General features: G+C 34.0%; 3 protein-coding genes and 2 long non-coding RNA genes across 7 annotated transcripts; 2 read left to right on the top strand and 3 right to left on the bottom strand.

Annotated features, from left to right (window-relative positions):
* Window positions 1–4,535: 4,535 nt before the first annotated feature.
* LOC122598101 lies at window positions 4,536–7,073 on the bottom strand. The gene is made up of 2 exons (XR_006323534.1): window positions 5,821–7,073; window positions 4,536–5,156 (listed from the first exon to the last, which is right to left on the bottom strand). It is a non-coding gene; the product is annotated as an uncharacterized LOC122598101 (long non-coding RNA).
* A 2,377-nt stretch (window positions 7,074–9,450) lies between these two features.
* LOC122597955 lies at window positions 9,451–10,055 on the bottom strand. The gene has a single exon (XM_043770551.1). It carries the CDS (start codon window positions 9,910–9,912, stop codon window positions 9,625–9,627), a length of 288 nt encoding a protein of 95 aa, XP_043626486.1. The 5' UTR covers window positions 9,913–10,055; the 3' UTR covers window positions 9,451–9,624.
* A 5,539-nt stretch (window positions 10,056–15,594) lies between these two features.
* Window positions 15,595–16,443, top strand: LOC122595290 (probable methyltransferase At1g27930). Its single transcript, XM_043767631.1, has one exon. The coding sequence runs from the start codon at window positions 15,595–15,597 to the stop codon at window positions 16,441–16,443; it is 849 nt and encodes a 282-aa protein (XP_043623566.1).
* Window positions 16,444–17,035: 592 nt separating this feature from the next.
* LOC122595586 lies at window positions 17,036–21,861 on the bottom strand. Of its 3 annotated transcripts, none has more exons than XM_043767972.1 (6): window positions 21,352–21,861; window positions 20,014–20,117; window positions 19,432–19,545; window positions 18,848–18,931; window positions 18,178–18,254; window positions 17,036–17,395 (listed from the first exon to the last, which is right to left on the bottom strand). In XM_043767972.1, the coding sequence occupies exons 1-5, from the start codon at window positions 21,665–21,667 to the stop codon at window positions 18,198–18,200; spliced, it is 675 nt and encodes a 224-aa protein (XP_043623907.1). In that variant the 5' UTR covers window positions 21,668–21,861; the 3' UTR covers window positions 17,036–17,395; window positions 18,178–18,197. The 3 variants fall into 3 exon arrangements, with proteins under 3 accessions (XP_043623907.1, XP_043623908.1, XP_043623909.1); XM_043767973.1 differs by having other exon boundaries at window positions 17,036–17,332; XM_043767974.1 differs by having other exon boundaries at window positions 20,014–20,114.
* Window positions 21,862–22,764: 903 nt separating this feature from the next.
* Window positions 22,765–25,240, top strand: LOC122594881. The gene is made up of 3 exons (XR_006323134.1): window positions 22,765–23,002; window positions 23,609–23,637; window positions 25,221–25,240. It is a non-coding gene; the product is annotated as an uncharacterized LOC122594881 (long non-coding RNA).
* Window positions 25,241–25,594: the final 354 nt, after the last annotated feature.

The following is a 25,594-nucleotide window of genomic DNA, read 5'->3' as shown; positions in this document are numbered from 1 at the left end:
CTATTCTTATAATTAACATGTAAATTAACTTGGACGGAACGGTCGTGCGCGCTACTTCACCATTGTGACCAAAATTTTGTAAATTTTAATTTTTAAACAACCTGCTAGAAATTTGTGACATCGTTCCGCAGTTTTTTTTTAGAACTGCAATTCATTAAAATAAACACGAAGAACGGTTGAAAAGTTATCACTCGTTAGCCAAGATAGTAGTGGTTAAATTTTCATTTTATACAATATTATTAGCCATAATTTACAAAAGACCAACGTTTATATTGCTTTAAAATAATTTCATTAATTCTTTCATACGGAAGTATATATGTAAGTAGGATAGGATTATGTTAGGATATTTTGATGTCACTCTTAAAGTGATAATAATATTCAAATTGGGATTAAAATGTACATAAAAATCAACCTAAAACATTTAGATAAATCAAGAAATAAAATTTTATAAAAAAAACCCGAATTTACGTGTGAAAGTTTTTAAGGCTTTTAGACACATAGATTATATTGATTTGTTATTATTTTTGTTAAAACTAAATGAAATGAAATGCAAAAGGAATAAGGTTAATGAAAATGTTGGGTAATGGGTATATCCGAAAAAGTAGACAAGATCTAGTCAAGCAATCGGTAGGTTGACCTCTTCTTCTTCTTTATATTGGTTTTGACTTTTTCTTTCAACATTAGAATCATTTCTCATGCCAAAGTATAATCAAATTCCTGGCCATCTATTTTTCCTTTAAATATTAGGTTTTTGATTTGACTATTTTCATCAAAGTAAATTACAGTTTTTGTCCCTGTTCTAGGTCAAAAATTAGTGTTTTCATTCTTATGTTTCATAATTTGCCAGCTTAATTCAAATAAGTTTATCCCATTAACGCTTTTGATCAAATCACTATTAACCGTTAAACATGAGGTCACGTCACTTACGTGTCATGCATATAATATATATTTTAATCTTTTTCTTACTAGATGGACCAAAAGTGTAATTAACTCTTATTTATATCTATCATATCTTCAATCTTCATCAAGTATATATTCATCCTATCTATATATCTATAACCCTTGATGTAAATAATGTTTATATGGATTTGTATTTATTATTATAAGTAGCCCTATAAAAAAAAGCTATTTTCAGAAACGCTAATTACATTTTTAGTCTTTGTGGCAAGTGAAAGATTAAAATACTAATCAAATGCTAGTCACGTAATGAGTAGTCATATGACTGATAATAATAATAAAAAAAAAAGTAAATTACAAATTTGGTCCTAGTCGTGGGTCAAAAATTACCGTTTTCATCTTTAGCTTGTATAAAATACTGTTTTAGTCCATATATATATATATATATGTGTGTGTGTGTGTGTGAAATGAAAATACGTGGTTGTATTTTGATGACTTTATGTTATGGAAGAACCCTGGAAAACGTAATCATTGGAGTTTTCGCTCAGCATAGGCTTTCTTAGCGAATAAAGTATAACGTACTTAAGTTAAGGTATAGAATCTCTTGCATCTTATTATTTTAATCCACAAAAACATGTGAGCTAAATCATTTATTCATTATACAATAAATATTAAAAAAAAGTTAATATGTGAGGGTTTTATACCTAAATTTAGGTACATAACAACTACATATTCACTTCAATATATATATATATATATGGTAATGTAATTCATCATAGCATGGGATCTTTTAAAGTTAAGTTTAACTTTAGTTGTAAAGTTGTGGAACTTTTTTTTGAAGGTATGGATTATTTGTCCGCAACAGGGGATCTAGCTTACGGTGTCTTAACTAGGTCTGCTAGAGAGTCCCTCACCCTCAATACCTAGTAGAAACCCCCAACTAAACCGCCCGAAGGCACGACAACTAATTGGGGTAAAACCATGTCCCCTCTACAAGACTCAAACTTGCTTCACTGGAGGACTTTACATGAAATTCCTTTTAAATGTATTTCTCATGTTTCAAACTCGGGACCTCCAGCATGTAAAGCTGGTGCTCAACCACTGGGTTATAATGAGAAGTACGTAAAGTTGTGGATCTTGTTCCTTGAATTAAAATCAAACGTCCAAAAGTTTAAGGATAATTTTAATAAATAGTTATAATACCTTCGACTTTATTAGTAAATTTAAAAACACTTTAATAATTCTCCGTATATACTAAATTAATGGTGTATAATTAGCTCTTTAAAGTTACAAATATATTTCCAATTCATGTTAATAACGAGACTAAAACTCATAAATTGTCGAATACCAGTATGATAAAGATTCTTTAATTAGTATCGAAACTACTTGTAAAGGTACGTAGAAGATAGCTTGATCTTTACTTGTGCACATTTCCAAGAACCCTCGAGAACATATTTATCTCACAATAATGAAATCCAGTATTTAATCTCTAAGCAATGTTTGTGAACGGCAGACGATTAAACGAATTGTTTTGAAATGCATTTACTTGCTAAGCTATATATATACCACACGATAACATGCACATCTTTTTTCTTAAACCACATTGATTTATTATTCTCATAATAAAGGTAGTGTACTAGTGTTACAATCTTAATTAATGTGACTGATCATTAGAAGAACATGTTATATTACATCATGATATGATTATTACGAATTTTTTTATATAATTATATGTGTGGGTGGGTGAATGGATATATGCAATTATCATGCTTGTTATTAACTTTTCAAAAATGAAAAATATTCTAATTATCGAAGTTGAAAAATTGTAAATCTATAATTTTATATTTTTATAAAACGGTACTCGCGCGATGCGGCGGTGTATTGGTGGTGGTGGCGTGCGGCGGTAGCGGTGGTGGTGGAGGTGGCGACGACGACAGATGGTGGTGGCGCGAGCCGGTAGCGGCGGTGATTGGTGGTGGTGGCGGCGGCGAGTAGTGTAAGTTATTAATGTAACTTGGTTTTATAAAATGTTAAAACTTAAAATTATAAACAAAAGACTATTTGCTTTACAATATAGTATAAATAATACTATATAAAAATGATAGTTCCATGTTGAAACTTAAGAAAAATGAGAAATGAAAATTGTCAAACTACCCTTAATGAATTAAAACACCACCAACTCTTAATACTAAATTATATCATCAATCCCTTATATTACTCTATAAAATATCTTTATTATCCTTTTTGAGTCAAACATCTTTATATCAATTACTTACACCATTTAACATCTCCACCACCATTACCATCCGTCTCCAATATCAAAATTACCGTATTGCACAAGTATCGTGCTATATCGGTAAATAAATAAATAAATAAAATGAATATTTGGCTGAAAATTACTAACATATTAATTTTTAAGTATTTATTGTATTATGGATAAATGATTGAGCGTGAGTATCTCTTATATATACTTGCCTTGGGTATCTCTAACAATTAAAGTTGATTGTGACTCCGGAGACAAACATCATACCAACAAAAGACGATGTAAAAGTATGTGTCCAAGCCAAGGTTTAATGTGCAATTAAGTTCCTTTGTTTTGAAGTTTATTTTTGCTAGTATTAGAATTCTTATGATTGCAACTAAAATATTGTTAGATGATGTTTTATAATAATAAATAATAATCATAAAGAAAATATATATTGATAGATATCTCATAAAGAAAAATAATTGCAAAGGGGAGGTAGTAGATTCACTAAGCACATGGGCTTGATCATGCTCATAAACATGATATCAAACCATAAAGATTGTTGCCATATCTCTAAGTCATGTTTTAACATGGCATTTTGGTTATTATTTTGGTAGGCCTCATCAGTTTACTTCAAATGAACACATTAAGTTTATTACTTTGGCCCCAAAAGGTCCAACATCAAGATTTGGATTTAATCAGTCTTTTGATTTCCCCATCAATGTTCGTTAGAATAATATATATAAATTAACAACCAACTTACAATACTTCATCATGTGATTTTTGTATTTTAGCTATCCTTTTGATACAAAATTTGACTTGTAGCTTATATTTCAATATGAATTTCAAAACCTTAATAAAGCTAGTGACTTTTGAAGCTTGAAAAATCTTGATAAGATTTTCAGATGATAAGTTAATTATTTTCATCTTAATCAGTAGCACCTTACCATCAGTCCTTTATTGCTTCTCAAATTTGATTGTTTTGGCAATGGCAATAGATTAAGCAATCAAATTCAACATAATTATTTAGTATTTACCATGTATCCAAACCTGGTTATTCGCTGCAACTATGAGCGTTCAACAAGTGCTTGATGAATAATGAACTTGAATGACACGCTAGAAAGATAAGACCGGTAAGTTAAGATACGCAGGTACCTCACAATACCAAATGTTAGCCGCAGGTGATGAAACTGTGTAAGAAAGGAAATGAAAGAATGCAGATACAATTTTAAGGTATTAAATATCAATATGATAATTTTGGATAAATGTTCAGTGTTTTGTCAGACACATTTATTTCCAATTTTCCAGTGTGATTGTTACCAATCTAAAAAGGTTATCCCACATACCAAAATGTATAACTACATACTACAACTTTGAAGATCACGTGACAAGATTGAAATTAACAAGATTGAAATTGAGCTTCTGCAATGTTTGGATGGCAACAATACCATCTTTAGACTTGAAAGAAAAAACCATGTACTTCCATTGATATACCCGATAATAAATGAAAATAAGAAACAAACTCAACAAACAAACATGGCTTCAACTACTTGTGGCTTTCCAGGAGGCATCTTCTCTTCACCTGCAACGCTACAAATTGCAACCCTTCATATTTCACGATGGTGCATTACGATTCTTAGTCTAGGAGTATATTGTTGTATGTCAGTAGATATTGCTGTGTTGGTCATCTTGGTCCTTATTATCCTTTATAATCATATTTCTTATATTTTTAAATATCCAAGTTCAGTATTTAAACTGGAAGATGGGGGGTTGAAAAAGAACGACTATAGCCACACTTCTTATTTTGTTTGGTTCTTCAAAACATGAACCTTGGAATTGAATTCTTTGTCAAGGTGTGATTCCAACGGAGTCATATAATCGCTAGACCTGTTACCACTCATACGGGCTTATATATGCTTGATGCTTCCATAAATTAAACTTGACCATTCCAATGTAAATAACGATCGAAGCTCCTCTCTGAAAACTTTGTAGACGTGCCTCGTATAGACTCCGCCTGTATAAAAAAGGTAAGAGCAGACCATTCTATCACAATTACGATTAAACCTTATCTGTTAGAGTCAGTTAAGGAGTATAAAGTACTTGATATGGCTCAGTCTAGTTGAGCTTCTAAGCTTAATGCTTAAGGCCTTCAAAGTTCCAGGTTTAGAGGGTCAAACTTGGATCAGGGTTGTGAATGTAGTCAGCTCAACTCATGTAGGCCTCCGAAGGTGTTGAACTTGTACACGGCCAGGCTTGTCAGATGTGAGATGTGTACATATACAAGTAGAAAACTGTGGAGTAAAACTTGCAGATTTTTTTTTTGGTTGTTGTAATGCACACATTTTGAAAAATTAAAATTGAAAAAAAAAAAACAAAAACAAAAACAAAAGAAAGAAAAGCAGCAGCTTGGCAATATACTCCAATTCCAATATTCTCACTGATTAGCTTCATGGAAATGGAATCTTCATAAAAATGGAAAGGGAAGACCTCGTTCAGAGGTGTTTTTCTAAACAGGAGTCTTGATGACTAAAAAGACGTATCGTTTCAGTATTTTTATAAGGATCTTAAATTTCCTAGATATATCAGATTTATTAAAGTTAAAATCTGTCAAATAAACTGCAAAACTAGAGATAAGTCCACAATAAAGACAGGATATATAGAAAGGAAAGAAAAAATACCTAAATTTTGGTTAGCTTAATCATATGTCAACGGAACACCTTGGCATCTTGGAGAATGTCCACATGCTTTAGCCCAAGAGATCAGAAGTATCATATATCAAACCACCTGAGACACTATACCATCTATAGACAAGACGCTCATAGCACAACAATTAAAGCAACGGAACTGACCATTAGAGTGGGAAAAACATATATAAAATGTCCACCACCCTTTTATGCACTTAGTATATCGATTTCATCAATGAAGAAAAAACATAAAAATACCAGAAAGACAGAAACAACAACAATGCACACTAATAAGGCAGTGGCCTGTGATCAAATGTTACATTTTTATATTACAGGTGAATTAACTCATTGCATATAATTGCCCTATTGCCCATGATGATCTCGCTCCATTATGAACATAGACTAAAACAAAAACTCACTTTTTTGTTAAGACAATAAAGTAATATTATATATCACAAATTCTCAAAGATGGCGGCTCCTACTCTAAGAGGGTCATAGAGTGAACATTGTAGCAAATGACGCTGTCCACCATACAATTAGGCATGTATGTGCATGTCCTAGTCGCAGCCATGTTCCTTTTTTTTTTCTTAGTCATGCCTCAACAATGATAGGCACCAAACTTTTAAGCATATGCTTGCACATGACTTGAGTTAATAGGCTATATTCATGGGTCACGCGGGTCATGGGTTAGCACTTAGCAGTTTGTCAATGGTCAGCTGGTTGCAGATCTGGATGAGGGCTAAATGGGTCATTTAGCCTATGTTGTGTACATGAGTTGTTGAAGAGTCGGTGTAAGTTGATCGAGTATTTTGGAGTGCACCTTAGACATAAGACTAAGTCATGTTTACCATTTCTTAGGAGAATTCAAGAATCTTTAGTTGTTTTATTTCTCATTTTTTTCAACTCTGTAGCCTATTAATAGGCATTTAGTGTATTCAATATAGCACCCTTACTTAACAGTGAAGTTCCACTGTTCCAGGAAGCTTTCATATAGCTTCTGCAAATTCATACATACATATATAGGTGAGTTTTAGTGTGTGTGTGTGAGTGTTTAATCTTGGGGCCTGAAACCAACGAGTCGACAAATCGATGATTAACTGAAACATGTGCTTAAAGGTGTCCATCAGGCTTAATAACCATAATCAATAACTTCACACAGGAATTACTTGAACATAGAAATTGAGTTATATATACTTCATTTGCACAAGGCAAATAAATTAGTCTACATCTTAGAATATAAATACATCTGCAACATAGACACCAATAGTTAAAATACTCAAAATATAGTCTTGACACCTTAAATGTCCAGCCAAAGCATGCCAAATTCACACAAGATATATACCTAATATGCACTTCTAAGGTGGTGTGAGGTGTCTAATTTCGACTTAGTTGAATTAATGAGAAAATGTCTTAAATGTAGCAAGTCAAAATAAGAGTGGTCTTTGTTGTATTTTAGCGAATAAGGATAATACTTCTTTTAACTCAAAACATGACACATGCACATTTTAAGAAAAGAAAAGTCTAAAATTGAAAAACAAAAAAACAACTTTTAAGCAGCAGCTTGGTAATGTACTCCAAAATACTCAATAATTAGCTTTATATATAAACTGGTAAATACTACTCCGTAGTATGGAGGCATGGGGGGGTTTTACCCACAGACCGGGGTTCAAATCCTGGCTAGTTCTTGTGGGGTTTTTTCCATGGAGATTAATGGTGTGTAAGTTCACTGCCTTTCCAAAAAAAAGTTTAGCTTCATGAAAACGGTCTATTTGTAAGATGGGTGATGAAAACCTAGTTCAAAGGTGAACCTTTTTCCAAACAGGAGTCTTGATAATTAAAAATACTTATCATTTCAGTATTTGCATTTCGGTCTTATATTTCCAAGAATTATCAGATTTTTTAAAGTTAAATCATGTCATATAAACTGAAAAATTAGTGATATGTCTACACTAAAGACAGGATGTATAGGAAGGAAAAGAAAAAAATATCTAACATTTGGTTACCTTAATCATACGTCAACAGATCACCTTGGCCTCTTGAAAAATGCCCACATGCTTTAGCCCAAAAGATCAGAAGTATCATATGTCAAACCATCTAATAAACAAGATTCTCATAGCATAACAATTAGAGCAAAGGAACTGAGCATTAGAGTGGGAAAACATAAGGAAAATGTCCAAAACCGCCCTTTTATGCACTTAGCATATCAATTTCATGAAGGCAGAAAAATCATAAAAGTAAGCATGCCAATGTGAGTCAGTTTTCACCAGAGACAACAACAGAAAACCATATGCGTGCATACTAAGGTCAGCGGCATGTTATCGAATGTTACATTTCCATAGTACAGATGAAGTATCTATAACTCATTTGCATATTGTTGCCCATCATGATCTTACTCCATTATGAACATAGACTAAAACAAAAACACATTGTTTTCAAAAAGATAAAATAATATATTACGAGTTCTCAATGATGGCGGCTTCTACTCCAAGAGGGTCACAGACTAAACATCGTAACAAATGATGCTATTCAACATACAATTAGGCATGTATGTTCAAGTCCTAGTCGTAGCCATGTTCATTTTTTTCTTAGTCAAGCCTCAACAACGGAAGGAACCAAACTTTCAGCATATGCTTACACATGACTTGGGTTAATCGGATATATTCATGGGTAGCGGGTCATGCGGTTGTCAAATGGTCAGCTGGTTGCAGATCTGAATCAGGGCTAAATGGGTCACTTAGCCTATGTTGTGTACGTGAGTTGTTGAAGACTTGGTATAAGTTGACCGAGTATTTTGGAGTGCACCTTAGACAAAAGAGTGAGCCATGTTTACGATTTCTTTAGGAGAATTCAAAAAATTTTAGTTTTTTTAATTTCTCATGTTTTCTTCTCTGTAGCCTATTTATAGAAATTTTGTTTATTGAACATACTACCCATTGACTATTATTAGTTTATTACAGTAAAGTTTTTTAAGAAGCTTTCATATACCTTCTGCAAATTCATACATACATATATAGGTGAGTGTGTGTGAGAGAGTGTTTAATCTTGGGGCCTGAAACCAACAACGATAACAACAAAGAGATGATTAACGCAAACATGTGCTTATCGGTGTCCACCAGGCTTAATAAGCATAATCAATAACTTCACACAGGAACTACATTACAAAAACTAAGAAATCGAGTTATAATTACTTCATTTGCACAAGGCAAGATAAACTAGTCTACATCTTAGAACATAAATACATAAGCAACATAAACACCAACAGTTAAAATACTCAAAATATGAACTTGACACCTTACATGTACAACCGACGCACGCCCAATTAACACAAATATGCACCTCTAAGGTGGTGTTTAATTTCGACTTAATGAGAAAATACCCCTTAATGAAGTAAGTCACAATAAGAGTTTGTTTGTTATGTTATAGACCTAACCCATTTTACCTCAAACAGTCATATAGGTGTGTTGTTTTACGCAAGTCATTCATTCCTTAATCTAAACAAAGTACATATATTTACCCATAATAATAAAAGATTAACTAAACAACCAATAATAAGTCAAGTAACAAGTATATGTACGTATGCATTTATTAAGTACATATATACATACCAAGTGTAACAAATGAATATAAAAACATCAATGGTTTCACCAATTATATAAGGGGATATTATTTATCAAAAAACAAAAGTATTAAAATTATACATCTTCTTTTGAACTAAAAAAATATACTCATCTCAACATATATATACTGTTATTACATATGTTATGATTACAATGATAATAATAATAAAATAAAAAGCCGTTAATATGGTTGGTTTGGAGGACGAACCGAGATCCGAGCCGGGAGTGGGGTACCGGTACCCGACCCACCACAGCTATTACAAACCATCCGACCGGAGCCAGCACAAGTCCGACAGCCACGATCACCATCCGACCACCTGTTACAAAGACAGCTAACCCGACCCGTTCCATTGCAACTTGAACACCTTGGACCGAAACCTGAACCCATCATCGGGTTTTGATCCATTACTGATTTTAACAAAGCCGCTCCGGCTAACACGCTCAAACCGGTGGCTATCTGGGTTATCATCTTTGTTTGTTTTACAAGATTTTTTTTGGAAATGATGATTTTTTAAATATAAATACAGGGGAATATTTTTCAAGATTCCCTTTTTCTTATCTGATATTTTAAGTGAGAGTTGAAAGATTGGATTTATTTTTTCTTCCTTTCTTTTTCTACTTATATATATAGCTTTTGGAATATGTAAGATTTTTTTTTTTTCTAAATATGAAGTGGTGGTGAAAAAGTAGTACACGTAGAAGAAGCGTGTAAATATGAAGGTGGGCTTTGTGTTGTATTTTAGTGAAGATGAAAATAGCTAAGATATATAAAATTATACATATACTCCTTTCATCATAAAATGAGTGTCGACTTCGAGAATCACCCTTCTAACTATTTTTCCGTTTCTTATAAACTCTTTTAAGAAAATATATATAAAACAGAAAACGTTACAGTTTATATTCCAAAAGTTATGCTAAAAGCAAGAATTATAATTATCTTTTGTTACACACGTATCAAACCAACAGAGAGGAATACTTACACGGGTACAAAGGACCAAATTAATCATACCAACTAGCGATAAGCCGACTACATGGCTAAGCGACTAAAAAAGCGAGCTTACGCTAATGGAGTTAAAGCAATAGATAAACCAATTTAATAATGTAACTATCAATTATTTATATCTTTTAAAAATTAAAATTATATATTTATTATAAGTTATTTTGAAACGATTGAAGTTTGTATATAGATGCAATAATGCAAATGTTTGCTTTGCTTATTCCTCTTTCTCATCCTATTGTTTTTATTTTAATTTGACGTATGATGGTTGAGTGGTTGACTAAGCTGCACGGCTGCACGCACAATGCCATAGATGTGAATTCTGATCTGCTATATTTTATGAACTACTATTGTGGTTTATGATGCTACATATTTAACGGGTTTGAAAATGATCATGGAACATTCTACTTAAACTTGATGACAATATGACGGATACTATCAATCCTCATCTATTGGTTATAATAGTGTTAAGTTGTAACTTGCAATTAAGATCACCATTGTTAATCAATTGAATTCTTTTTCTTTGTTTTTGTAAACATCAACTTAGCTAGGCTCTGTTATAATGTCGGCCGGTGTTTGATCCTCCTTTACATTTATCCACACAACCCAAATGGAATTGCGGCGTTCATAAACCAACGACACCACTATGTTTTGAGTTATATATAGAAAATTACTAGTTATTAGATCCGTGTTCAACACTGGACACGAGACTTACGACATTATTAATATTAGATATTAATACATGTAACTCAAAAAAGCTTATAAGTTCAAAGTTGAAGATATAAGTAGATACTTAGTGTTCAATTCAAATGGCAAGAATGTTAAACTAATAGAAAGAAAACTAATGTAATAAAAGAACATTGGAAAGATATACTCTCCTTCATCATTTGAAAGACTTATTTATGGACGAAATTCGTTGTAGTGTTTTTTGTCTTTTGATCTTTGTCACATATTAACACCTTAAATCCCTTCTCGACTTAACCCAAGGTACTGCAATGTACAATTGTTCGTGTGTGAAAACTGAACTTTGTAGATAGAAACCAATTTTAATAACATTGTAAAATTAATTGTTTTAGTTATTTGTTTTTTATTAATTAGATAAAATTATGTAAAAAACTAAATGATGACATCAGCGAGAGTCAATTTGATGAAATCGAGCGATATGATTGGTTAATAGGTCATCAGTTCAATTATTTTTTAGTATATATTAAAATTAAAATAGTACAATTACTATTAAAATCTTAATATATTTACATCAAATTTAATTTATTTTTAATTAATTAATTAATTATATATATGATGGAACATATTATTAGCTATTATTTTATCGGATATATATTAGTTATCATTATATTTATTTATTATATTCAAAGAAATATGGCTCGGCCCGGGAAAGCGCTGGCAGTGCTGAGTTGGAATCCCATGTTAATTCTAACGGGTAAAAAGTGTAAATTTGTGATTGAAAACAAAAAAGTGTAAATTAAAGTCAAAATTGAAAACAAAAGTCAACATTTAGAAATCGAGAGCTGTGATTGGTCGATAAATTATTAGAGTAACTGTGCTATTATTATATTTGTTTATTATATTCAAATTATCGGGTAAAAAAATGTAAATTTGTGATGAAAAACAAAAAAATGTAAATTAAAGTCAAAATTGAAAACAAAAGTCAACATTAAGAAATCAAGAGCTGTGATTGGTCGATAAATTATTAGAACAACTGCGTTTTAATATAATAAAAGAGGAACCATTTGATTTTTCGACAAGAATATTAGAGTTGGACTACAACTAGTCCACTTGGCTAGTCAGTCAAACCCACATGTCCTTTATTTGTAGTTAAAACAGTTAAAATTTGATACTAAAAGAACAAATCTTATTTGCTACCAAACAAATTTTTATAAATATAGATTTGCTATTAAAAATATAACACAGTTGGCACTACAAGAAAAGGAGCATATGGTTAAAACAATTAAACTTATTTACCACCATAATTGTGTCAAAACTATTGTTAAATGAAATAGCTTCCCCTTTAAATCGCCCTTCGGGGGAAGGCCGACTATTGTCTCCAAAACAAGGAAATGTGTGAAGATTTATAAATTATAATAAAAAAAACTTCTAACTATAAAAAGGGATATTAAGGCAAGGGTGAAGTCGGCAAAAAGCAGTGGCTCTTTTCTTTGGCTTCCTTGTAACATGTGTATCGGCAAACATCGACAAGTTTCATCGGCTATATAAATCGGCCACATTTGGCCGATCCTTGTAAACGTTGGGAGCGTGCTATGTGACCTTTTTTTTGTTATTGTGCCAAAACCAATCCCACCGAAAACCTAATTTTTTTTATTTAGGGGTTTTCGATTTTGAGGCAAATACTATAGTTTTCTTGACTTCCATTGCCGGAATCCATGCCGGAAACGACTTGCTGATGATCCTAACGTACAATACCCTTTTCCGGTGAGATCTGAAACCCCTTTTTGGGGTTTCCGGTGATCGCCGGCCAGAAACGTTCACTTTTTATGGCCAAATAGTTGTTTGGCAAGGGTACAATTGGCACATTTCATTGGCTCTTTGGCTACTTTCCGGTGACCCCTTTTTTTAGGGTTTCTGGTTGGCACACGTTTTTCCGATGACTACTTGTTGGGGTTTCTGGTGGTGTTGCTTTGGTTTTCCGGTGACTCTTTTTTGGGGTTTTTGATTTAACCAGTTTTCCGGCGAGTCTTTTTTTGGGTTTTCCGGTTAACTGCTGTTGTTATTGCTTGATTATATGTATATTTATCTTAGGGATAATGACATACAAATGTAACCACCTATGACAAAATGGTTATGTAATGTAGTGACCTAGTCAGGTGGTTATGTGATGTATGCACTTATGTTTTTTGGTACTTCAAGTTGTAACAGGTAATTTAGTAATAGTTTATGGTATAATGGCATACGAATGTAACAACCTATGACGAAATGGTTATGTAATGTATCCGGAAAATTTACATTTTGGTCTCTTCTTCGATGAGTTTTCCAGCAACAGCATTCTTGAATACGTGTTAAACCAATTCTAGATCTGAAATCAAAATCCAGATGCAATTCAAACAAACAAATCAACCCAAAATCCAACTAAAGCTTTCTATATAAACTCAATTCAATATATAAAAATTATATATATCAATAGAAATTATAGAAGATGAACATGAAAGGAAGAAACTGAACAACCAACACTCGCAACCACCATAATAACCATTTCCCGGTGAAAGAATCTCCGGCAACACCATTTCCGGCGAGTTGCCATATTTTTCGGCGGAGTGTTTGACGGTTAATTTTTGGCTATGGGTTGTGCGGAAATCATTACAGAGTCGATTGGCACCGCTTTCAAGTTCTAATTCGAAGTAATGTGTGAGAAATCGTGACTTTTAATTTTCTGACAAAGTTTTCTGGCCAGTGTGTACTGTTGAAACCGTCTTTTCTGCATATCTATAATATAACTAAAAGAGGAGGTTGGGGGGTACACTTGGCACCTCTAATTCCCCTCCTTTAGCCTAATAATCCATCATTATTAATCCTTTATTTTTTTTAATATTTATTTAATAAAAAATGCTTGACTTTTAATAAAAAAATCTTATAAGCCCAACACATGTTAACCATCATCTACGACTCCGTGTTGTGCATGTATGGACTGTTTCAGAGTGGAACAACCCGAAGAAAATCAAAACGTTCGAGATGGTCTTTGTTGATAAATTGGTATGTATTTTTCAAATTATAAACTCTACACTTTTTGTTTCTCTTTTTATTTAACTAAAGTTGGAGAGAAAAAAAGGGTAAACTGAAATCAATTTATATGGAGTTAATTTTCATATGTTTCTTCTTTAACTTTCGTATTGATTAAGTTGTGATATCGGTCATACACTTTTTGTTTCTCTTTTTATTGAATTAAAGTTGGAAAAAAAGGGATAAACTGGAATCAATATTTATATGTAGTTAATTTTCATATGTTTTTTCTTTAGTTTCCGTATTTATTAAGTTGTGATATTGGTCATACACTTTTTGTTTCATAACTATTATAAGATTTATATATCTTGAGACTACACGTCCAATGGACGGGTCTGAGCGTATATGTATATTTAAGTTTTTTAGGGTTTTTTATATAGATAATCAAACAGTCAGCCTCCACATGCACAGGTCAACTTAACGCGGGTCAACGAGTGTGGCGACCGACAACCTTTACATTGTACATTTATAGATTTATATGATTACATCTATGGGATAATGGCATACGAATGTAACCACTTATGACAAAATGGTTAATGTAGTGTGGTGACCGGTAACCTTTACAACAGGTAACACGATACATCACATAACCCGGAAAATGAAGAATCTTACATCACATACCCACCCGAGTAGGTCACTACATTACATAATCATTTTGTCATTGGTGGTTACATTCGTATGCCATTATCCCTTTATCTTATTTACATTGTCGTTAATTGCATGTTTGTGATTAGCTTGGTAGTGTTAACTTAGCGGCAGCGTTGCCAGATTTATTCCTTAGTAGTGTTGTCGTCTTTTGTTCCATTAAAGCAATAGGTAGCTGGAAAAGTAGTATTATGCCGATGATAATGTTGAACATTTAAGTTGTCGGTGTTATGTTTAAATGGGCGATGATTATACAAAATGTTCATAAAAATGGGACTCGGATGATCCTGGAAGTATTTTGGCGGGGTAAACCTTCAGGTTGACAGTCATGGCGTCTTCGACTTCCGAATTCCCGACCCTCAAATTCTGAGCCCAAGTAATATTTATTTATAAAAACCGATCACTATTTTCGTTTTTCCGGCAATATTTAATTTTTCTGGCATTGGTATTTTGGCAAGTTTTAGCTAGTTTTGTTGCACTACATCATCACTTTTGGCTCGGTTTTGACAAGTTTTGGCTACATATTGGCAAAAAAACGTGGCATGCTCTCATTGGTTGAAAACTTACCAAAACCATTCCAAAGATTCGAATATCGGCTCTACAACCTTGCCCCTTATTGGTTTTTAATCACGAAAATCTTGGGAAATTAAGCAGTCTCTCTAATCTACTAGCTAAATGTGATGCAACGAAAATAGATATATAGTATTCCATTCCATGCAACCCACCACTTCTTATATATTTCTCGACCACCTGAAAATGATGAACAATCGCTCATCGAATAACCCTGCAGACCCGAGACTCTTGATCTCAATCTCTGTCTTTGCTATCGTCGGAGGCACCCTTCTCCTTTCAAGCCTTGTGGGCTTCTCTGATCCCCCTTTGTTCTGCTCCGATTCCATATCAGATGAATTCGTTCCATCATCCACCACACCATTGCAGCTAGATGCCATCCTCCATTATGCCACGGCTCAAGTCGTCCCACAACAATCCAAACCCGAGATCATGGTCTCGTTTGACGTCCTCCAAACCATTTCCCCGTGTAACTTTCTTGTATTCGGGCTCAGTCATGACTCCCTCATGTGGGCTTCGTTTAACCCAAATGGCAAAACGTTATTCCTCGAAGAAGACCCCACATGGGTCAGAAGTGTCATGCAAATCACACCGGAACTCAACGTGGCTATCGTGAAATACCAGACGAAGCTTGCAGATGCGGACAAGCTCCTACGGTTGTATAAATCCGAACCGGAATGTGCTCCATCTAAAGGTTATATCAAGGGCAATACAAAGTGCAAGTTGGCAATCTCAGGTTTTCCAGAAGAGGTGTTTGATAATGAGTGGGATATGATAATGATTGATGCACCAAGGGGTTATTTTGATGATGCCCCCGGGAGAATGGGGGCGATTTACTCCGCTGCCGTGATGGCCAGGAATAGGAAAAAACCAGGTGTGACCCACGTGTTTTTGCATGACGTGGATCGGAAGGTGGAGAAAGCTTACGCAGAAGAGTTTTTGTGCCGGAAGTATTTGAAGAAGGCTGTTGGAAGATTGTGGCATTTTGAGATTCCACCAGCTGCGAATGTAACCAACCGCGATGCCAAGTTTTGTTAGAATTATGAGAAACCGATTGTTCCAATTAATTTGTATATATCGGTTACTAGTATCAAATATCATATGATACGTTTATTCTTGGGCAACTGCTTGAAATTAACAGAAAATTTGTACAGGAGGAACAATAATAACAAAATGAATGTCAAAAGTTAACACAAGGGATCTCAATTAGTAAACATTATCATCATCTGATCAGAACAGCAATGATCGACAAAACAAGGTGATCGATGACTAAAAAGCCCTTACACAATCAAGTATTAGCTGAACAACATCCAGTCTATCTGCTGCTCAGTTGTGATAGATTGCAGATCTCGGGCGGCCATAACAAACGCTTACTTTTTGATCCACAAAACAACGTTCAATAACTGATGCAAAACGTGAGTACAAAACAAGCCAAAACTGATTTCAAGCTGATTTATGAATGCGGTTTAATTTGTTAGCAGGTGTTGAGTATGAAATGTGATTTTTGGATGTGGGCGTATGGCAGTCAACTCTATGCTAAGTTTTGATAGAATTGAGAAACTGTAACCAAGAATATTTCCATCTGTATATAATTGTCAATATAATATTTTACCTTGTCTCATGCAACTGCTTGAAATTAACCTCTGCTTTGCACAGAAGGAATAATGATAAAATGAATGTCAAAAGTGAACACAAGGGATCTAAAGTAAACAACATCATCTAATCACAATAGCAATAAGAAAAGCTGATAAACAAGGTAATAACTAAAACGCCTTTGCACGGTCATCAAGTGTTTAGCTGAACCATATCCGCTCAATCCGCCTGATAAATTGCAGATCCCCCTAAAGGATGGTTCTTGCTGATTCCCAAAACACACCTTCAACTGATGCATAATGTGATTACAAAGCAAGTCAAAGTATAGACTTCCCTGCAGAAGCAGTCTCATAAGTCACAAGGAGGTCAGCACAAATCCTACATCCCGCAATCCACACTGCGATAAATTGGGTGATTCTAAAATCAAACTCCCAATTTGACATTTTTAAATAGACCGTTTTAACACAGGCACACAATATTATCCACTTATGTAAATTGTTAACTGTAAATGTGATCTTCAAGTCACAAAGGAATGAGTGGTGAAAATTTAACCCATGTATAGATAAATGGGTTGACTTGCATTGTCCATCATCTCAAAAGGGACAGATGAGTAAAATTTTGGATTACCTAGAGTGGAAACCCTCAAATAGGATCGAAGTCTCCCAAAATATATTTAAAAATGCACAAAACCTCGTAAATTGTTTTATTTACATAGATAGATCATTATTATAATACTCTGTAATTCAGCTTTCCTAATCATACTTATCACAATATGTATGAAATCCTAAATAATAAAAGATGAGTATATTTTGGCCTTTTGGGTTCACCCAACCTGGCCCATTTTGACATGTCACCAAACCAACTAGCCCTACATCCTCTGCCACCTCTAGGCAATTACAAGAAGTAACTGTGTATTTGATCATCCAAAACAAAGATGCAACCATTACGAGTGACTTGACGATGTTTAGTGACAAAACTAATTCTGGAAGATATTCTAATAAGATCTCTATCTCTAGTGAAAAAAACAAAAAAATGATGTTTAGTATTACGTGTTCAATGGTGACTTTTTTTTTTTTAGAACGGCATTTCAAAGGTGACATAATAAAACAAAACAAACAATAGTCTAGAAAAGAGAGAAAACATAACGAGAATACGAGATTATGAATTTTTAACACATACATGTACTGAAGATATGCGCGCTACAAAAAATATTTCATCCGATCATCTCTCCTCATAGCATTGTACACAGCTTGAACCTGGAAAGCATGGGCATCGTTATGTAGTCATCAAGATGAAATATACGTAGTAAAAATCAACAATCAAAGGAGGTACAATTTCAATTTTGAGATGAAGTATAGCCTTGGCTAATCACTAATGTAATAATTGATCAGAAACATAAAGATTCATTTTCTTTATTTTAACAGATCTTGGTTGCAATACCAGTCAATCATCACCTCAATCCAAAATACATCAATCTCCTTCTCTTTTCTCGAGTACACACGGATCCAAAAAAATTTTCAGTCGTGTTGATAAAAATTACAACCGTTTTCCTTTTAGAAAGCAATTACAAGAGTAGGTGGAGTTCTTCAGTTCCCACATATAACTTTAAAAATAGATGTGAAAAGGAGGTTTGGGTATTAGGTTGATAGTTGACAACGTTCCATAATCATAAGGTAGTCAGTACTAAGTTTGGCTTACTCCCAGCAACTATTACCATTTTCCAAGTTTGTAATCGTATCAATTTGATTACTAATAAAGCACCAAATTCTTGACAGATTTTGAAGATTTTATTGAATTTCTAAAGAACTGTTTTCAGATTGTGATGTTCAACGATTAGATAAAGAAATACCTGCTCACTAGAAACGACTTGAATGGGTCCAATGTTTACAGAGACATACTTCCCACCAGATGACATTTTCTGCTTCACCTGGGCCTGTTGCATATCATAAGGGTCCAGTCAAGTACAAACACATCTTGCCTAAATCAAGTGAACTTGAATCCAGTTACAACTCATTGTAACCAATTAAATTTACGTTGGTCAATAAAGATGTAGATAAATCAGAACAGTAAACAAAAAATATAAAACATTACTTTGGAAAGTCTACTAGAGTACTGAAAGTCAATGTGGAAGGCATTTGGGTATTTTTGCTAGCATAGATATGCCTTAATCAATATTCTCGTGAATAACTCGGCATGAAGTTAGGAAATATTTGAACAGGTAAGATTGGAGTTCAAACTGGCCAGCTCCATCATTAGGTTTACAGATTTAGAATAAAACATATTCTGATTTATCCAAGATAATCACTGCTATCCTCGTTTAAATAATGTATTAGCTATGTTATCTTGTGGTATACGAAAAGCCGTTACAAAATCAGTATAGGCAATGAGCCAATGATATACCGTCTATTTTCAGGATGCAAAACAAAAATGTACCTGTGGAATCGGATGTTGAATGACTGACTCGACAGCAACTACCATGGCTTGCACAAAATCATCACCTCCGGTTCCAATTGCGGTAAACCCTCTTACTGTTGGATAAGTGTTTACCTGTTTGGGAAAAAAAGAAGTAATAAACACATGTAGCACATATAGATAGATATACATTAACAATACTTAGTGACAACCATGTAGGCAATTCAAATCAGCTATTTATGGTGTAATGCACCAATGCTGCAGAGGTTTGAATAACTACCAAAACAATTATATAGGTTTATACCATCAAATGAGTAGAAACTGTGTTATATTTCTTCTAATTATAAATATTATAACTTTTTACACAGGTTATGTTTTCATTAGTTGCTGCATATGCTCACTATTGAGATATATAACTGTCAACCACCAAGGGATTGTCGAGGTGGTTATCCATATTGCTTATTATATTGAGGAATTGGAGGTCCAAAGTTTACACCTTGGCACTAGTAGATTAGTTGAGCAAAAGTCATACACGACACTTTCCAAAAGGAAAAAGAAAAAACATGCCAACGTATTCAGGAAGTAAGAAGAAGTAACATATACCTTCTGGTCAAGAGTAAGCCATTCGTCTGTTGAATCATCAGTTACTGTACCTCCAATAACCATGTTTGTGGTTTGCCCAACTCTACCTTTGGTCTTTGAAACTTCTGAATCAGATTCCAATAGTTAGTCTTAGCAACTTTACAACAATTAGCATTTGCAATGTACTCATTCACTTGCTATCATTCCACCATCAGACTTACCAGTTAAAACACACTATGCATGAAAACTTTGTTCCAAAATAACATTGATACAAAATGAAACAATCTCAAATTTAGGCATGTGGCAAGCGTAGCAGGGTATAAGGTGTTTGGATGTATGATTAAATGCGATTAAATTTCGGTACTTGTGTATAAGTAAATAATTTTAAACACCTTGGAGTAGCATTCTGGGAGGAACTTTCTAAGCAAACAAATTGCTCAGTTGAAGGGTAAACCAACGACTATAATACCCAATACCACCAGTGGCAGGTGTTATGGGGGAGGTGAGATGTAAAGCTCCGTCGGAGTGTATAACAAGAAATTAAAAGGAAGTTGCAAAGCAGACAGAACTAGTGATGAAAGGGAATGAAGAAAGAAAGTGATGCGGTCGCTAATGGGCATTGGTGAATTATAACTAGCATCGGAGGTCAGATTCTGCTCATGAAACCTTTCCAAGTTGTTACGAAAGCGTGTGCAATGATTAGGAAACCATGGAGGCTAGGAGAGGTAGATTCAGGAAAACAAATTTACCGTGCCCATTATTGTCATAAGGAAGGTCATCTAAATAGTGAACTCTATAAGCTTAGGCTCCGGTAATCCCATTTATAACAAAAAACAGCCAGAATCCAACAACTCTGGTTTTAGTCCATTACAAAAAACAATGAAGCAGAAAAGTGAATCCTGTTGTATTGACAGATTCAGACTCTTGAATCTCAATGGTGTATATAATGGATCCGGTGGTGCTTAGCAGCAACGCCAAATCACCCAACAAAGTAACACTCATGCTTCAAAACAAAGGCCGGTGGGTCATAATGATGATTGGCAGGTGGGAGGCTATCGGGGTCAGAAGTGAATTACGGTACGAGTACCAATATCTGCCTAATGGTACCTCACATTCTATATACTGCTAAACGACTAACTCAAAAAAGCAATTATTATTATTATATATATATAATTAGCAGAGCAGCATTATACTTGATACATATGTTTTCCATGTCCGCGTGAGGTTTGACAACTTACAATACTACTCCCTAGTCAGCTGCTTAATAAATATTATCTAATTTCCATCGGATTGGCTAAGCTAACAGTAATAATAACTTTAAACAATTATCAGAAAAAAGAAATAAATAAAAATTACTACCTGAGATAACCTTGAGAACAGCTTCTTGGGGAGGTTCTTGGTCGTCACCCTCATTGGCTGCTACCTCCGTTTCTTCTTCATTATTATTATTTTGAATATTATTAGTGCAATTAGTAGTAGTGATAATAGATGGGCGTTTAATATTAGTTGATGTTGATGTTGTAAATAAGAAGTTGGATGATTGAATTGGGGGAAGAGAAAAGAAGAAAAAGGAGGTGCGAGCGGGGGACACTCGCCATGGTTCCATCGTCGTTAGCATCATCATATTATTGACTACTGTTGTCCGGGATGCCACTCCACGCCACCACCACGCCATTCCTTATAATTACTTTACTATATATACAAATGGAGGGGGAGTGCTGATGGATTATAAGCCAGAAAGAGAATGATGGATAGAGGGAGGAAGGGAGGGGAGAGGGTGGAGAAAACCAAGGTTTATCAACAAATATACTCTCAATTGACCCAAATACCCCTCCCTTCCTCTTCCTTCCATATGCTCATTTCCTTTTTTTTTTCATCCACAGGGGAGGCTAGAAGATACGGATATAAACCCGATTTCTGGCTAACGCGTAATTTTAAAAAAACATAAATTTTGAAAATTTTCCAATAATTATCTTATAAATACTAGCACGGTATCCGCACTATGCGGCGGTATTCGTGGCGGTGACTATTGGTGGTAGAGGCGGCGAGTGATATAGATAATTGATGTAAAAGTCTTTAATATAAAAAGTTAATTGAGATATTTTAAAAGATTAAGAACTGATAGTGTAATATATCATTAAGGGTATTTTAGACATTTTCCCCCGTGTAACTTTCAACATAGGGACTATTCTTATTATAGTACGAGCATGGTACCCACGCATTGCGGTGGCGGTGGTGGAAAAGACGGTCTAGTGGTGTCGGTGATGGTACTATTGGTGGTGGTGGTAGTGTCAAGTGATGTAGGTGGAAATTTTTAGAAGATAAAGGCTTAAAGTGTTAAGTATTAAAATAAGGGTTTATGGTGTAAATTAATTCATTAAGAGCAAAATTGATAATTTATAAAACTCTTTTCATAGTGGGTTTTTATTAAGGGGCAATTTAGTAATTTTGTATGTGACATATGAGTAACTATTTATATTTTGAGGGAGGTGCATAATCTTTATAAAGGAGTATAGATAGGAGAATCGAATATGCAATTGACTACAATTTTTATAGATCTAATTATTTTGTAACTTTAGTGGATAGCGGGCATAATACCCAATTACTCGTATTTTGTTAAGGGACGTGGCACATAGAGAATGTGTCAGCCATATTTCCTTTGTGACTCATCTATCTTCTTTCTTTCTTTCACGATCCTCATTCTTCCTATCTCCAATTCCATTTCATTGTTTCTCAGCCTTCAATTTAATCAAACAAATTCTTCAAGTGAATAATAAGAATAATAATCTCAATCAAAAATTCAATTAGTGACAATAATAATAATAATCTTTCTTCCATTTTCATATCAGTTAACTTTGGGGTTTAAAATTTAGTGTGATTCGTCTTCATAATCAAAGAATTCTTCAAATAATAATAAGGAATATTTGGGGATTTGTGTGTGTTGACAAACATGAAAAAGTGGAAGAAAAGTGTGATTCAAGTTCTTAACCTTAACTCTCATTACCTAAAGGTATGGATTCTTATAGCTTAAATTTAATTATCTTAGAAAATTATGGTTCATACAATCAAATAAATTTTGAAGTTTTGGTGAATTGAGTTATTTGGGTTAGTTTCAAGTTAAGGTTCTTCAACTTTGATGAAATTGGGAACTTTGAGTGATAGGATGATTTTGTTATGGATTTTTCATTTCTATTTGTAAAATTTTATATTGTTGTAACATTGCATGAATGTTTTGATAAAAAAGTGTTTTTGGTAGTTTTTATGGCTAAAGCAAGAAAATGAATATTTTAAATGTTATTGTAGTATGACCATATAGGAGTGATTATAAAAAGATAGAAAAATTGATTTTGAGCAAAGTGCTGCTTAGCCATAGTGATAAGATAGTGAAATGGTGATTTTTGTATTAAAATGAGTTATGGCCATGTTCTTTTGAAAGTAAAGTGAGATTTAAAAAAAAACAATTGAAGAACCAGATGAGAATGAAAATGGGTTATGAGTTGATAGCGACTTATTTGTGTTTGGCTATGGCTAGATAACCTTGATTATGATGGATGGCCTTATATGTGTTTTTAATTTGATTTGCTCAATTGAAAGCTTGTAATTTTTGTTCTTGCAGTCATCATGGATTTGGTTGTCGCGTAGGAGGTGAGTACTCTTGCATACGATTATATGTACGTTGGGTCGATTACCATATGATGGTGGATTCCGTGTGTGGTAATCGATTCGGCGTTAGGTCCTAATTTGAGGTTGGGACCTAAGAATCCCATAGTTGAATTGAGATGAGGCCTAAAAACCTCTTGTTGAATTGAGATAATACCTAAGGTTGTCCCGGAAGTGAAGCAAAGATGAGTGCTTAAAGACTAAAGTTGCTTTAGAAATGATATCATTTTGCGGTAAAATAGTTTGTGGTTAGAATCCGTAGTTGCCCCCTTTGAACTCTTGGCTCATGATATCCCATGTCTTTGAGTTGAAATGTTGTTCATGTTTGATTTGTAACACCCCAAATATTTTAAGGTAAAAGAAATTAACCTCTTTTTATAGTTTTGACATTAAATTAATTTCCTAGTATTTTATTTCTGGATATGGGGTTAATTTAGTTGGAACTTTAGCGGATAGCGGGTAAATACCCACCAATTTGGGAAGTGGGTCGTGGCACCCATAGGAAGTGCCAGACATTTTCTTTTGAGTGTGAATCATACTTCCACTCTTAATTTCTTCTTCCCTTCATGCATTCCTTCTTTTATTCTTTCAAAATCAAAGAATAACTCATCCAAGAGCAAAGTCTTTAATCATCACCATCAAGTAATCTTTATTCAAGAATTCAAAAGCTAGGGTTTGTAGGTTGGTGGTGGTGGTCGAAATTTGAAGGAAAAAGGGGAAAAAATTGTGGCTTGAAAACCCTAATCTATTATCTTCTATTGTTGAGGTTTTGATTTCCCCTAAAGTTAGTTTCCTCATTCTTTTGAAATTAGGGTTCATGGATGAGCCAAATTGGGGGTTTTGCTAGAAATTGAATTATGATTAATTTTTCCCCAATTCCTTAGTTAACCTAGTTGTCATTGAGTTATATGATATGTTGTTTATGAAAATAACGAGTGCATGTGATAAATTTTAGTTCTTGAGAAAAGATGAATTTTGACTAGTTATGGAATTATTGATGAAAATGGTAGGTTGAACTACCTAGTGTGTTTGTTAAAGAAAATGAAACTCAATGACAAATGGGTTGGGTTTTGGGTCTAGGAAGGCTAGTGATTGAGTATGACTAGGTTGAGCTAGTCATAGTTGTGAATGTAAGCTTATGCATTTGTACGATATGATCATAGGTTGAAGATTGCTTGTGCTTGTTCATTTAGCGTTATTATCTTTGTTGCGGAGGAGGTGAGTATATTTGCATACCCTTATGTTTACGTTGGGTCAATTACCATGAGATGTGAATGTTCCAAGCATGGTAATTGATTTGGCATGAAGCCCGTGTGGGGCATTGTTTATGAGGCCTAAGAACCTCCGGGGCCTAAGAATCCCGATAGTTGATGTGATATGAGGCCTAAGAACCTTCGGGGCCTAAGAATCCCGATAGATATGATTGTTATGATTGTTTAGCTTATATGGATCCATACATGTATTGTTTGTGTGCAAGGTGAATATGTAAATGTGACATGACGATGCCATAGGTTACATGTGAAACTCCTTATACTTTGCTTATATTTTAGTTGTTTACACTTTTATAGGTAGTTCAGGAAGGAGGAACTAGTGTTGTTGATTTGAAGAAAGTTGAATTAGAGCTTGAAGTAACTTTTGGAAGTTTTGAAGGTATTTAGGTCATTCTTGGATGAATGACGATATTTGGTGTTGATGCCTAGTTGTCACCCTCCTTTGGCTCTTGATACATTTTGGTTTTATGGTGATGTTTTGGTTGTAATTCTGCAAAAGTTCAGGTGTAAAGCTTTTGAAAAATTGTAATTTTGAATGTCGGGCGAAAATGGTGTCAAAATAGGTAAATGACCCGTTTGATGGCGCTCATGGGTTTTGAATCCAGTTGTGATGTAATTGTGTTGGAAATATATTTATGATGTTGTTAGAAACTTTCGGAATGTAGTATGTG

The sequence above is a fragment of the Erigeron canadensis genome, chromosome 4 (genome assembly GCF_010389155.1).
Source record: "Erigeron canadensis isolate Cc75 chromosome 4, C_canadensis_v1, whole genome shotgun sequence".
Taxonomy (NCBI): Eukaryota; Viridiplantae; Streptophyta; class Magnoliopsida; order Asterales; family Asteraceae; genus Erigeron; species Erigeron canadensis.
This window is presented reverse-complemented; position numbering and strand designations above follow the sequence as displayed.